This window comes from Sciurus carolinensis, chromosome 10, assembly GCF_902686445.1.
Source record: "Sciurus carolinensis chromosome 10, mSciCar1.2, whole genome shotgun sequence".
In the NCBI taxonomy this organism is placed as follows: domain Eukaryota; kingdom Metazoa; phylum Chordata; class Mammalia; order Rodentia; family Sciuridae; genus Sciurus; species Sciurus carolinensis.
The window spans coordinates 96,650,885-96,665,592 of NC_062222.1; the positions used below are offsets into that span (position 1 = coordinate 96,650,885).

The 14,708-nt window shown below is 38.7% G+C and overlaps 1 protein-coding gene across 1 annotated transcript in view; it reads right to left on the reverse strand.

The window, feature by feature from the left end:
- Thegl (theg spermatid protein like) overlaps positions 1-14,708 on the reverse strand; it is a 50,466-nt gene that overhangs the window by 26,727 nt on the left and 9,031 nt on the right. Inside the window, 3 exon segments of the mRNA XM_047566041.1 lie at positions 909-974; positions 6,036-6,069; positions 11,473-11,495. Coding sequence (XP_047421997.1) covers positions 909-974; positions 6,036-6,069; positions 11,473-11,495 — 123 coding nt within the window.

A 14,708-nucleotide genomic window follows, 5' to 3' on the forward strand; every position in this document is an offset into this window, starting at 1 on the left:
AAAGAAGGGAAAACTACACAGACCTAAATAGATCAGTGGTTGCCAGGGGTTCTGAGACTGCGGAGGAAGGAAAAAGAATGACTGAGCGGGGCCCAGGGGAGTTAAGGGCAGTGGAACATTCTGTATGATACTGTAAATGTGGATCCATGACACTGAGTGTTTGTCAAAACCCATAGACACATACAACACCAAAAGTGAACCCAACAGAAACTATGGATTTTAGTTAACAATAATGTATCAATACTGGCTCATCAATTATAACAACTGTACCACATTAATGTGAGATATGAATAATAGGGGAAGCTGAGGTAAACCTGGGTACTCCCTATACTACCTGCTCCATTTTTCTATAAATATAACTTCTCTTTTGGGTTTTATTCAGGAGCCAGAGAAGAAAGAGGGGATTCCTAGGCCAAGCAGGGAAGGACTGAGGGTTCAGCCTGCTGGAGACCCAGAGAACAGGTGTGCTCTAGGCAGAGGCTTGGAGACAGCAGGACTGGGTGGTACAGGCTGCAGGTGGATCTACAGGATGGACACAAGAGTTTCAAAGGAGCATGCAGCCACACCCTGGGCAGTGGGTCTCAAAATGTTCTGATTAGTAGAATTACCTGGAGAGCTTTTAACCCTCCCAAAGATTTATCCCAGACCAATTCAATCAGCACTTCTGGGGATGCTATCAAAGCAGCAGTCAGTATTGAAGCTCCTCAGGTGACCCCAAAGTTCAGATAAATTTGAGAATCACCGGCCAAGGGTTAGCCTGCCATGTCGTGTGCTGAATCAACCAAGGTGACAGTGTTGGCTCAGTGGATCCAGTCGCAGGATCCACTAATGGCAGAGCAGGATCATTCTTATCTACTTGATGTAACAAACTCAAACACAGCAAACCAGACCAGAGAATATTGTCTTACCTGTCTGGGGTTCCCCATTGTCTTTTAGGCTCAGAAAGACCTTGGATTCTCTTTCTAGAAAAAAAACTAACAAATACCAGCTGATTAAAGAGAACACCTAAGAAATATGGTTGCGTTAGATGAATCCTACTCAAAGAAATTCTGTCTGTGGAGGGAGGGGAAGTGATGCTACACTTGAGATGATTTGAGGGGTGCAGAAGGACCCCAAACTACTGTGGGCTCAAGATTCTCACTTGTAGAATCATTAATATAGTACGTAATAAAATGAAGACAATGAATATGCAATATAACAAAGTGCCGACTGGCTCCAGAAGACCCTAGGTAAAATGCATACTTGTTAATGGAAAAAAAAAACTGCAACTAGCATATTAAGTTAATTTGTAGATGGATTGGTAGCACTGGATTGTGAAGAGATTGTATAGATAAACAGGATGTCTGCCTTTGGCAAAACTATGAAATGGGCAAAATACACTCAGTGCCACTCAACCCTCTTCAAGCCCCACTCTGCTCTTTTTAAAATTTTTTTATAACTTATTTTATTTTTCCATGTGGTGCTGAGGTTTGAAACCAGTGCCTCACACATGCTAGGCAAGTGCTCCACCACTGAGCCTCAGCCCAACCCCCCACTCTGTTCTTTTAACTTTCCTGATCATTCTTACTCCACCTGTGGCAGAGTAAGTTTGGGTTCTCTAAGTATATGTTTCCATACATTTCCCACCTGCTGTGCAGTTATTTGGAGTCATGTCTAACTTCAGCAGAAGTATTGGGTATCACTTCCAGAGTAATGCACTTAGGAGCCAGTGTGACCCCTCAACTCTCTCTTTCCCTCTTAAACAGTGACCCTGGAAGCCATGTATTCTAGTTAGCAGACTACAAAAGTAGAGGAGGACCAACCAGTTCCATGACCACAGTCCAAGGGAGAAATAAATTTCTATTGTGTTAATGTTAAGCCATGGAGAGTTTTGAATCTTGTTCATTACTGCAGCATTGCCTAACTAATACAGACTAATATACCTCCCATGTTACTGAAGTTCATATTATAATTATTTATATACTTGGTTAGAGTTTGAAGGGCCCAATAACAAAATCCTTTTTATCCACCACAATTAGGAGCTAAATGAAAAATAGGCACAGGATTTGGTCACAGAATAAAAATACTATCACTATTATTGATAAAAATTATGTGAAATTATATGAATAGTTTGGATCCCTGACATTGCTGAAGTGAATGTGTGTCCCAGAGCTTCAGGCTACCTGCTGTAGGGGCTAAGCTGGCTGTGTGATGGAAGGCAGATCACAGACATCACCACTGTAATAGGTCACAGGGAGAGGTCTCAGAAGAGTTCAGTTCTCTTCCTCAAATCTGTCAAATTGATGTCACTCCCACACCTGAGAAGTTTAATCCACGGGTAAGGAAAGAGGCCACGTGAATTAGCCCAGGGAAGAGCTTTGATGGACAGTTGATGGAAAAGATCTCTAACACTTGCCTGAGCTCTGTCGTAGGCTGCAAACTCTCCATGTTAGAATAAACCCTGGCCTTGTGGTCACGTGGGATTTGGTTGACGACATAGCTCATGCAAACCCTTACGTGAAGAAATGCCTCCTTATTAAAAGTCATTTGATATACCACCAACCTCCTTTCAGAAAGTGGGAGGAGTCAAGGGGGGAGTAATAGCCAGCAACTCCCATGGTTGCACATTCACAAAACTGAGTCATCCAGCTGCAGAGCAAGCTAAACTCTGCTAACTAGATTATCTATTTCCAAATTACTCTGTGTTTAACTTGTGGTGCTCCTCGGCAGACAGCAGACTTATTTCATCCTTTTACAGCCTTGTCTTAGCTACTGCTGGTATAAACCAGTCCATAATCTTAACGGTGGAGCATCCCCTAGAGGCCAGCAAGGTGGTGGCAATGACAAATCTCAGGGACATGGGATCTGTCCAGCAATTCTCCCAACCCTTGGAAATTCTGGGTTTCATTTAAACAAAAAGTACCATTTTCTTTTTTATTATTTTTTATTGACATAATAGCTATACATTCTTTATGGGGTACACTATGGTACTTTGGTGTACGCATACAATGAGTAATCATCGAATCAGGGTACTAAATATTTCTATCTCTCCAAATGTTAATCATTTTAAGTGTTGGGAATTTCATATATTGTGATCATTTTGAAATACATCATAGATTGTTTTAACTAATAGTTAATCTGCTGTGTCATAGAAAACCAGAAGGAACTCCCCCTCTCTGTGTTTGGGTTCCCCTTATGTCATTTTCTTATCCTTGGGTGAATACTTCATTCTTTGAGCTTTATTCATTCAAGAAATGTTCCAGTATTTACCATGAACCCAATAGTGTTCTAGGGCTAGTTGTACACTGGTGATAATATAGACAAAAATCCTTGTCCTCAAGTCAGGGCAGAAAGACAATACATGAAATAAAGTAAATATCTACTATGTTGCATGACAATAAGTACGAGGAAAAATAAAGCTGGTTAGGAGGACAGGGAGTATGTGGTGAAGAGGGTTGCAGTTTCAATAGGGTGGTCCAAGAGGGTGAAGAGTGAAATTGCTGTTGAGTGATGAATGACTATACAGAGTTTTCAGAGAAAAATCATTCCATCCCAGAGGTAAGAGGAAGCTTAAATGTCCTGGGGCAAAACATTCCTACATGTTCAAAAGACGAAAGGAGGTCAGTGTGAAAAAAAAATTATTGGAGAATAATTTTATGCACCTCAAATTGCATATTCTAACCATAATTGTTGCTTCTTTTTCCCTTCTCACCTGCACAATACCTTGTATTTAGTAAATGCTGATTGGATTGAAGTGAACTGGTATTAAATTATTTGACATATGAACTTTGTTAAGTGTTCTATAAGGGAAAATCATGGAACTCTCAACCATATAAAGTAATATAATTAAGATAGTTTACATTGTTTTATTGATCCAAGATGTTGCTAAATCAAATACAAATCAGGAGGTAGTAAAAATGATGTACCACCTCCACCCAGGTTGCTCGGGTCCTTTCTTTCCAATGTCATTCTCTGAACTCTTCTGACTTCCCCCTTTTCTATTCCAACTAACCTTTCTGCACATAGGTCTCTTAGGACCTCAATTTAAGGTTTCTTAGCTTGAAGTTCCCAAATCCTTAGGGGATCTATGAAGGGAATAATGGGAGTCTAGAATCGTCATATTATTTCAAAAAATCAAAAGGAATTCCACCTCATCCACAAAGAGACTGCAGAAGGCTATCCAGAATACCAAATTTGTTTCTGAATTTTATCCACTCCATGTTACTTCATACAGACAGCAGTCTCTGTTAACACTTATATGTGTCCTTAATTTTTTTTAATTAATGAATATGTGTTCTGTGAGCAACATCAATAAAAAAAAATCTTTCAAAACCTGTGATCATGGTTGTGGGCAATTAATCCAAAAGATTCTTCGATTGTGAAAAATTTAGCATCTGTTATATAACTGATAGACTGCAACCTCCTATCCATGCCTGGTCATATTTATCTAGAAACAACAAAGATACTGTTCATTGCCAGAAAGAACATTCATGACCTCATTCAACAGAAGAGAGATTTTGCCATGCAGATACCAAATAATCCCTGCTGTGAGAGTCTGGGGTAACTTTCCAGGAAGGCTCAAGGGAGCAGAAAGTCAGAGTTGCAGACAAAACATCTTATTATATATTCAACTTTTAAAGTAATTTAGCTTCAGACTTCAGTCATCATCCCTGGGCCAAGATTTCCCCTGCTACCTTCTTTCCACCAGCAAAATAAGAGTTGTTGTTGTTGTTGTTGTTATTTGTGGTGCTCGGGATTGAACCCAAGGTCTTGTGCATGATAGGCAAGCACTCTACCAACTGAGTTATATCCCCAACCCTTGTTTTTTTGTTGTTGTTGTTGTTTTTTGTTTTTTGTTTTTTTTAATGCAACCTTTTGTGCAAAACTATTGACAGTGTCCTAGTTTTTTCCTGTAGACACTTGAATTGGGTTGTTATTTCAATTGAAAGTGATCTCACTAACATGGGTTTCCCTCTTCTCTTGGGAGCTACATTACCTCACAGTGTCTTTTTAATAAGGATTATTACATTGCTGTCCCCTTTCTTCACTGATAATTAGTCTCCTATGGCTTGCCAATAGCTAAGGAAGTTGTTATTGTTGTGTGGGTTTTTGTTGTTGTTGTTGTTGTTTTAATCTTTACTTTGGTTTGTTTGTAGAGCAACCATTATAGAAATGATTTCAGGTCTCTACTACTGGGGCACTCTAATAGCTCTCTCTCTTTCTCTCTCTCTCTCTCTCTCTCTCTCTCTCTCTCTCTCAGTTAGAATGCTCTTATCCTATCTTGTTTATATTCTGAAAATATCTTCTTTATAACTAATTAGACCTAGCACATTTATATAGGGAAGAAGAATTGCTTAGGGGATAAGTGGGCAGATAACAGAGATAAAACAATTTCTTCAAATAATTGACCCCAAATTAATGAATAAAGCAAAAGCAAGAAGCTGTTAGAAATAGTAAAAGCAAAAAAAAAAAAATCATAACCACTCTTTTTGCAATCTTTTCTTTAAGTATATAAACTCAGGGATTGGGGTTGTGGGTCAGTGGTAGCACACTCGCCTAGCACATGTGAGACCCTGGGTTCAAGCCTCAGCACCACGTAAAAATAAAATAAAGGTATTGTGTCCTCCTGCAACTAAAATATATATATTTTAAAAAAAGTGGGCTGGGGAATATAGCTCAGTTGGTAGAGTGCTTGCCTCGCATGCACAAGGCCCTGGGTTGCTCAACCACTGAGCCATATCGCCAGCCCCCCATTTTAATTTTTATATTGAGACAGGGTCTTGCAAAGCTGCAGGCTGGCCTCAGCCTCCAGAGTAACTGAGATTACAGGTGTGGGACACTGTTGCCAGTCCCACTTCACTTCTTACTTCATATTCCTTCTTTCCTGTTCCCATGGGAGCTGAGGTTGGAAAGGGGCTGTGACAAAAGGACACCACAGGAATCTCCTTTCCGGAACCTCAAGACAGACTTCCACTTGGAATGGCCGAGGAGTCGGTCCCGCTTGGCCAACCCACCTGTCAAGGTGTGCGAGAATAGTACTAGAGCTACACTCTTACCATTTCTTTATAAAGTCACAGGCAGCAGGGTCTGGTAAAAGAAATAAAAGCGAAAATTAGGTTCAATGGGAATCAAAGATATGATAAACACAGCATCACAAATCAAAAGAGGAAGGAGCTAGGAAAAGTAACTTCTTTTTTTTTTTTTTTTGCGGTGCTGGGGATCGAACCCAGGGCCTAGTGCAAGCACTCTACCGACTGAGCTATCTCCCCAGCCCAAAAAGTAACTTCTTAAGGAAATGGCCAAGTTAAATATGTCACGCCACGTACCACAATAAATCCTGCATAATTCAGGCATTAAATACTTTTTAGAAAGCCAAACTAGAGGGGAAAAAACAGGAGAGCATCTACTTAATCACTGGGTTTTAATCATCTAGGGTTAAAACTGACAAAAGATAGAAAAACAGGTTAAAATATTTAAAACTTGAAACTTCTGTGTGTTAAAAATTAAAACTGGGACTGGGGTTGTGGCTCAGTGGTAGAGCACTTGCCTAGTATGTGTGAGGCACTGGGTTCAATTCTCAGCACCACATATAAATAAATGAATAAAACTATCAATGTCTAAAAATTTTTTTAAATTAAACTTAAAGAGGAAACAAAAATTTGGAGAAATATTTGGCAGCAAATATGGTAAAGGCTTAGTAGTACTAGTATTCAAAGAGTATGAAAGCATAGACTAATAAGAGACTAATAACACTAAAGAGTTACCAAAACTGAAAGACTAAAGATAGAACCTGAAGTCACATATGAAGATATATAAAGGGCTAATAAACATTAAAAAAAATTTCTTATAATCAAAACAAAATGAAAATGAAAAATTTTTAAATTAGCAAAATTTCATTGCAAAGGGTAATGATTCTGGAAGGGTAAGATGATATGAGTACTCTTGTACACTGCTGATAAACATTTAAATGAGCACACTTCATGAAAAATAAATTGGTAGTAGAATCAGCAGTATTTGTATTTCTTAATCTAATTTTATTTCTAGAAATGTACCCTAAGGAAGTAATTTCATGTGTGAGCAAAGAGTCATGCACAAAACTGTTCAGCATGGTGTCTTTGACAGTGGGAAATGGGCAAACCTGAAAGGTCCAAAGTCAAAGAAATGGTTAAGCAAATAGAAATTCATGTTTAGAAGGTCTGTTTGTTCATTTGTTTTAATTTGGGGCCATCGTAAGGCCAAGGTACCCAAAGTCTTATCATAATAGGCTTCAAAATGACAGATTGTCCCACCTAGAATTTGGGAGTTTTTCATCACAAAATGACAGATTGTCCCACCTAGAATTTGGGAGTTTTTCATCACATCTGAGAATTCTGAAATAACATTTTGTACTTGTTGGAGTGTTTTGAGTAAAGTAAAGCAGGTGCTTTCAAATTCTTTTTTTTTTTTTTTTTTTTTTGTACCAGGAATTGAACCCAGGGTACTTTACTATATATATATATTAGAGACAGGGTCTTGATGAGTTGCTTAGGGCCTCACTGAGTTGCTGAGGCTGGCTTCAATTCGTGATCCCCCTGCCTCAGCTTCCCAAGCAGCAGGGATTACAGGCATGCAGTTCTATTTTTTTATGGTACTGGGAGTGAACCCAGGAGTGCTCAACCACTTAGCAATATCCTCAGCCCCCTTTTTAAATTTTTATTTTGACTCAGCGTCTCACAAAGCTGCAGGCTGGCCTGGAACTTCTGATCCTCCTGCCTCAGTCTCCCGAGCAGCTGGGATTACAGGCTTGTGACACTGACCAGCTAAACAGGTGCTCTACAGCATCAGATAGACATGGATCAAACCCCAGTTTTGTTACTTACTCAATTGTACAATCTGGTCAGATTGATTTCTCAGAGATTCAGTTTCCCTCTCTCAGATTGGAGGATGATAAGTCTGTAAAAATTACATACACACACACACACACACACACACACACACACACACATAAATTACATATACATATACAAATGCACACACACATAGACATCCACACCTAAGCACCTTATGTATAGCTTGTGAGTGGTAGTTGCAAATATTAGTTAGAACCTCAGTGCATCAATGACTTTCATAGAGTGCTGTAGAAAACAACTGTTCAACCAACTGTGGATTTGACCCTATGTGCAAGCTTGAAGTGAGTGTGAACAGGAGACAAAAGAATAAGATATGCCCATCTTCTCAGGGAGTTTGCAACTTACAGGAGACAGGTGAAAAACTTGGGACAAAAAAAGTGTTTTCTATCACTCTACTTTTTAAGTCTAAATTGACTTAGAAAAAGAGGGAATAGTCTGTGCTGTTATGCTGACGTCAGTGAAAGTTACAGCATTTGTTCCATGGATTTTTCATGGATGAATTAACTCTGGTTTTCAGCTTTATATACACAAGTAAGAGTCAGTATGATACTATCTATAAATACCAACAATAATAGCTGAGCATGGTGGCACATGTCTGTAATCCAAGCAACTCAGAAGGCTGAGGCGGAAGGATTGCAAATTAGAGGCCAGCCTCAGCAATTTAGCAAGATCTGGTCTCAAATAAATTAAAAGAGAGGGAATGTAGCTCAGAAGTAAAGCACCCTGGGATTCGATCTCTATTATTAAAAAAAAAAAAAAAAGCTGAAAATATGAATGAATAACACTCCCTCCTATTGGCCTTTCTTGCCGGAACGTCTCCCCTATAGCTTTCAGTCTTTAGAAAAGACTTTTTTCTGGTGTCTCACTAAGTGGTAGGATTGAATAGCTCTCAGATGGCCAATGTTAGCTAATGTCCTAAGCAGAGCCATGTTATATTGTTTCCAAACTTATCTCTGGATTAGAATCATCTGAAAGGCCAGGTCCAAAGCCACATCCAAGACCAGTTAAATTGCAATGTCTGGAGGTGGGATGCAGGCATCAGCGTTTTTTGAAGCAGACAAGTTTGGGGACCATCATGATGTTACTTAATGGCTAAATCACTCTCCGGAATCAGACTACCTAAAACCAAATCCTAGCTCTAACCTCTGATCCTGAGCAAATTTACTCCCATTCTCTGTAATTCATGTATAAAGTAGGTTCTTGCCTCACAAGGTTGTTATGTGAAAATAATAAATAATAAATGTAAAGCACTCTGCATAGTTCCCCAAATATGATAAATATACAATAAAGCGTAGCTATTAATAATTCTAAAAATTAGAAGATTCTGTTTAAATTTCCGCAGATTAAAAAAACACACTTAAATTGACAGTAAAATAATTGCTTAGGAAGCATTTCCCCTAAGGTTTCCAAAGATAAAGATAAATATTATTGAAATGTAAAACCAATTATAAACATACTTGTCATGTGCGTGAGCTATGCCATTAACATAGACCAAATGTGTTTCTGTCTTTCCACCATGTCAGAATTTATTGAATAACAATGAATTCACAGGTTACACCACTTTCGGTGATAGCAGTTCACTGAATATTAGTAGGTCACTCTACAGTCATAAGCCAGGCAAAAAAGTTTCTTTTATTCCAATCTTAACTATTACTATCTCTAACACTCAAGTTGCACATCACACTTTACACAATTACATACACAGTTTACAGAAAGGCTAAGAATTTGAACTAAGGGAGTTCAAAGGCAGAGAGCAGATACAATGTGAAGAGTCACTGTAGGTGGTCAGATAAGATTAGGAACTGAAGAACAGGAGCTTATTCTAGGAAGGTTCTGGAAGGCAGTTTCAGAATGTCGACCTGAGATGTCAGCTTGGATTGGCCCTGCACGGTCATCACAGGGAGGAGAAACCGGGCTCTGCTGAAGCCCGAGGACGGAGATTCAGAAGTTTGTCCAGGTAACAATTTTCCTGGGAGTGACCAGGTGACAGGGCAGAGTGCCACCATGCCCAGTCTCAGGGTGCTCCTCTTTTTAAGGGCCTTGGGTGAGGGGGGTCACTGTTTTTTCAGGTCTGGTGTGTCTAATAAGCTGATGGACCTGGTTATTTCAGATACAAATTTCATACACCCATGCATCCATGTACTTCTGAGTAATTCAGTAAGTTCATAGGTGGCCATTTTCTTTCCTTTTTTTTTTTTTTTTTTTTTTTTTTTTTGCGGCACTGGGGATTGAACCCAGGGCCTTGTGCATGCGAGGCAAGCACTCTACCAACTGAGCTATATCCCCAGCCCGGTGGTCATTTTCATTAGCACAATTAACTTATCAGTTTGTGCTGTTCAGGTGGTGATTATTTACTTGTACAAACAAGGAGTAGAGTCATTCGACCTCAGCATTTGTTCTCATAATGTAGTAACTCATGGCAAACTTCTGCTCAGGACTAGCTAGGCACAGCCTGAAGACTACTGTCTATACATCATGGTGTGATTCACAGCAGGGACTGGCCAGCTCTCCACGGTACTCAAATGCATTTTCATTGGGTTCTTTGTTTGTACCCACACCCCATTTGATGTTACTTACATAAACACACACAATTATCTACAGTAGAAAAACTCTAAGATGAAAAATTCAAGGAGAGAAGCAGAAAAATAGAAGGGAATGGAAGATGAAATAAAATGAGGAATGTGTAACAAAACCCAGCACCATTGATCTGAGCATTCAACCACTGAAAGCGGAAACACTAACTTTTGTTAATTCAGTAGTCTCCACCCGTTTTTCAGGGGGTCTGGTCAACCAAAGCCCCCAAAACATTAAATGGAACATCCGCAAGTAACAAATTATAAGTTTCAAATAATTTTCATTACAGTATTGTTATGATTGATCAATGTAACAATTAAGAACATTGTTATTATTCACTGTTGTTCATAATCTCTTACTGTGCCTAATTTATATTTTTAAAAAACTATCATAGATATTAACACTTAGGAAAAAACAATGTACATAGGGTTCGATACAGTGAATGGTTTCAGGTGTCCGGGGACCAACTTGGAACATATCCCCACAGATAAAATGGGGACCATTGTATTAAGATGATGGGGTTTTGGGGCAAGGAGAAGGAACAGGGGATTCATCGCCATTTATTTCTTGGTTTTTGTCTCTTGTAGATTATCTGACCTCTTGCAAACATGAGACCAGAAGACTCTCAGACTGTACGATTTGCCCACCGTGCGGCCTAAGTCTTTGTGGCCACCTCCCAAGTCCTCCACCTTTTCCTGGAGTGTGCACAGGACAGGCCTTGGACCTCAGGCATGTTGGCCACCACCTTGTGTGTGTCTTGGACACACACAGGTGCAATTTGGGCACTGAGCGTCTGATCCCTGTTGCAGGTGGGCATGTGGCTGTGCAGGTCCAGGAGCCAGGGGTGCAGATGCTTCACAATCTCTGCTAACATCTCCGGTGATGGAGGTCCCGGCCCCCTGCCCCTGGGACGGCTCTGCAGGAGCAGATCCAGAGAGGTGAGGAGCCTGCGAAGGGCTGAGGGCGAGGGTGGCTGCGAGGCTGGGCCAGGCCAGAGGCCAGCACCGTGCACTGTGTCAAACATTGAAATCTTAAAGAAATTTCTCCTGAGGTCTTACAGATGTTACACAAGGCATAAAATAAATTACAAGACTTGATCAAGGAAAGGAGAACAGAACCGTCTTTGTTTCCTATTTCAAAATTTGCTCTTGGTATGTGTTTCATGAAACCAAGTTAAAACAAGACCGTTTCCAGTAACTTACATAAGTGACTGAAAATAAGGCAAGATTTCCCTCCAAACAATTATTTTTCAGAAAAGCAGAGGTTACCTTAAGTGCAAGTTCTAGTAAGAACCCATCTATGAGGCACTTTCTCAATTTTTTATTTTTCCAGTAAAAACTGGTCAAGGAAAATATACTAGCCTGAAACAACTTCAATAAATGCAGGAATGGGGTCATTACAGTGTTCTCCCTGTCAAAATCAGCATTGTAAAATGGAGGAGGAAAATTAAAAATGAAAAAATAAAATGAAATAAAGTGGAGGGGAAGAGGTGAAAATTTTAAAATAGATTTTTTAATTATTCTTGGGGATATGGTCTTATAATCATGTTGAGTGCTACTCTAAACAAGCTTTAAACATTATTATTAAAAGCAAAATGTGAACACAAACCAATCAAGAACATGATGATTGTACATAGTAAACCTTTACTCTAGGGCACCTCCAGAGCAATTTTTTTTCTTTAAGCTCCTACGGTGGCATTATGTGAATGGGTTCTGGTGACTTGCGGCATGATTTCCAGTGACAGCATCAAGCACAGGTGCAAAAGGGCCCGGAGTTGCTCCTAAGAAAATAGCAGTATCTAGGCAATGAACCACGACTGACCGCCAGGGGAAAGGTGGACGGTGGGATCAGGCTGATCTCACCTGAACCCACTTATCGTCTTAGATTCCCCAGCAGGAGGAGAACCAGACTTCCTGTGCCTAACTCCCAAGACACGGTTGCAAGAAGCACACACAACCAACCACCGAAAATTCTTGAAAAAAATAATTTACTCTGAATCCAAGCAAGCCTCTTAATCTATAACCATGGTTGGCAAGAAATTGGGAAGTTCAAGACATCACACAAAAAAATTCAGAATATAGGATATTTTATCCAATTTTTCTAAGAAATAGCACTTTGAAAAGAAAGTGTAAGGGTGAGTGATAAAGAATAACAGATGAAGACACTAACTTTCAAGTGCACTGTGTGGCTCTTGTTTGAGTCCTCTTCAAACAAATCAGCTGTGATACATTTAGGGAAGCTTAATTATTTAGTAAGTATTACCTTGTTTTAGAGAAAATTTGTAAATTTTGTTCAGTGTAATAATGTCATAGTAATCATTTTTCTGAAATGTTAAGCAGTTAAAGATGCACACTGAGGTATTTATGGGTGAAATGACATGGTGTCTATTATTTTCTTTTTTTTTTAATGCAACAGCTCAGGCTTACATATTTAATACCTTTATTTATGTTTATGTGGTACTGAGGATTGAACCCAGTGCCTCACACATGCTAGGCAAGCAATCTACCACTGAACCACAATCCCAGCCCCTATTATTTTCTTTAAAATAATTTTTTTTTTGTTTTTGTGTGTGTGCGTCTGTATTTAATCACAGGTTTAAGTAAGACACTTTAAAGTATAATATTAAAAATCCATGAATTAACCAAAAAGCAATCAATAACATTCTTATATTGCAAACAAAATTGTTACATTAGATGAGTGACCATTCTTAATTTGTCATAAGTTTTATGACACACATTTTAATAAAACAATTCACGTATAAACAAGAATGAGTAGTATTCTAGTTACTTCCTAAAGAGCAAAGTCACAAATACACCAAACATGCCAATAGCCAATAAATATGAAAAATACCTAACTGGTTGAGTTATTTCCTGATCATCAGGTAAATGCTTGTTCACTTTCATTTTTATTATATTGGGACTTCAAATGGAAGCAAACAGAACAAAATTAAACAAATGATAAAGATATTTTATGCAAAAGTACAGAATGATAACCTATTATTATTGATAGGAAATGAAAGCAAGCAGAGTTTGCAAAGTATTTTGGCAAGAGTATTCTGTTTAGAGCTCACCCTTACAATATGAATTTATAATGATATTTATTTCAGAAATATTTTCCTTAAAAAAGGGACAAATAGATATAGAGGAATACATATAGATCTATCAAGATTTGAATTGATAAATGGATGTAGGTATAGTCTCTACAGCATCATCTTAATTTTGGGTTTTTCTTTTTTTTTTTTTTTTTTTTTTTCATGCCTTGGGTGCTACTCCATATTCTGAGCTAGTAGGAATTAGTGAGGTAGGCACCACTATATACTTTTCTCCAGTGAGTGTTAAAACGCCAAACACTATTGTCCCCAGTCCTTTGCTTTAACCTATCCTGAGTTGCATGTTATGGAAAATTTATGATATTTATTTCCTATTTCCTATGGTTCTTCATTCTGATATTTACTTCCTTTTCTCCCATAGTGATTTTTATTTTTTTAATTTTTTTAAATTTATTTTTATTGTAAATAAATGGGATACATGTTGTTTCTGTTTGTACATGGAGTAAAGGCATACCATTAGTGTAATCATACATTTACATAGGGTAATGGTGTTTGATTCATTCTGTTATTTTTCCTCCCCCCCCCACCCCTCCAACCCCTCTTTTCCCCTCTATACAGTCCCTCCTTCCTCCATTCTTGCCCCCCTCCCAACCCCCATTATGTGTCATCATCCTCTTTAAAATAAATTTATCCTATAGGATTGTCCCCAAAGTCTGGAAGGATGGGTGCGGGGAATTACCTAGATAAAACAAGATTCAAAAAAATGTTAATAATCATTGAAACTAGGTGATGAGTACACAGAGGTTTGTTATGACAGTCTCACTTTGTATATGTTTGACATTTTCCATAATAAAATTTTTTTTAAGTTTTCTGCTTCAAATAACTTAGAAATAAAAATGATGTGCCCTGAAAAAAATGTGTTAAACTGCCAGACATGGTGGCGCACGCCTGTGATCCCAGTGGCTTGGGAGGCTGAGGCAGGAGGATAGCATACTCAAAGCCAGCCTCACCAACAGTGAGGTGCTAAGCAACTCAGTGAGACCCTGTCTCTAAATAAAATACAAAATAGGTCTGGGGATGTGACTCAGTTGTTGAGTGCCCCTGAGTTCAATCCCTGGTACCCCCCAAAAAATAGTGTTAAATTATTCAAATACTGACATTAATGATTATCAAATATGAGGTAAAAAACTTTTTCATGAAATGACATTAGAAATAAA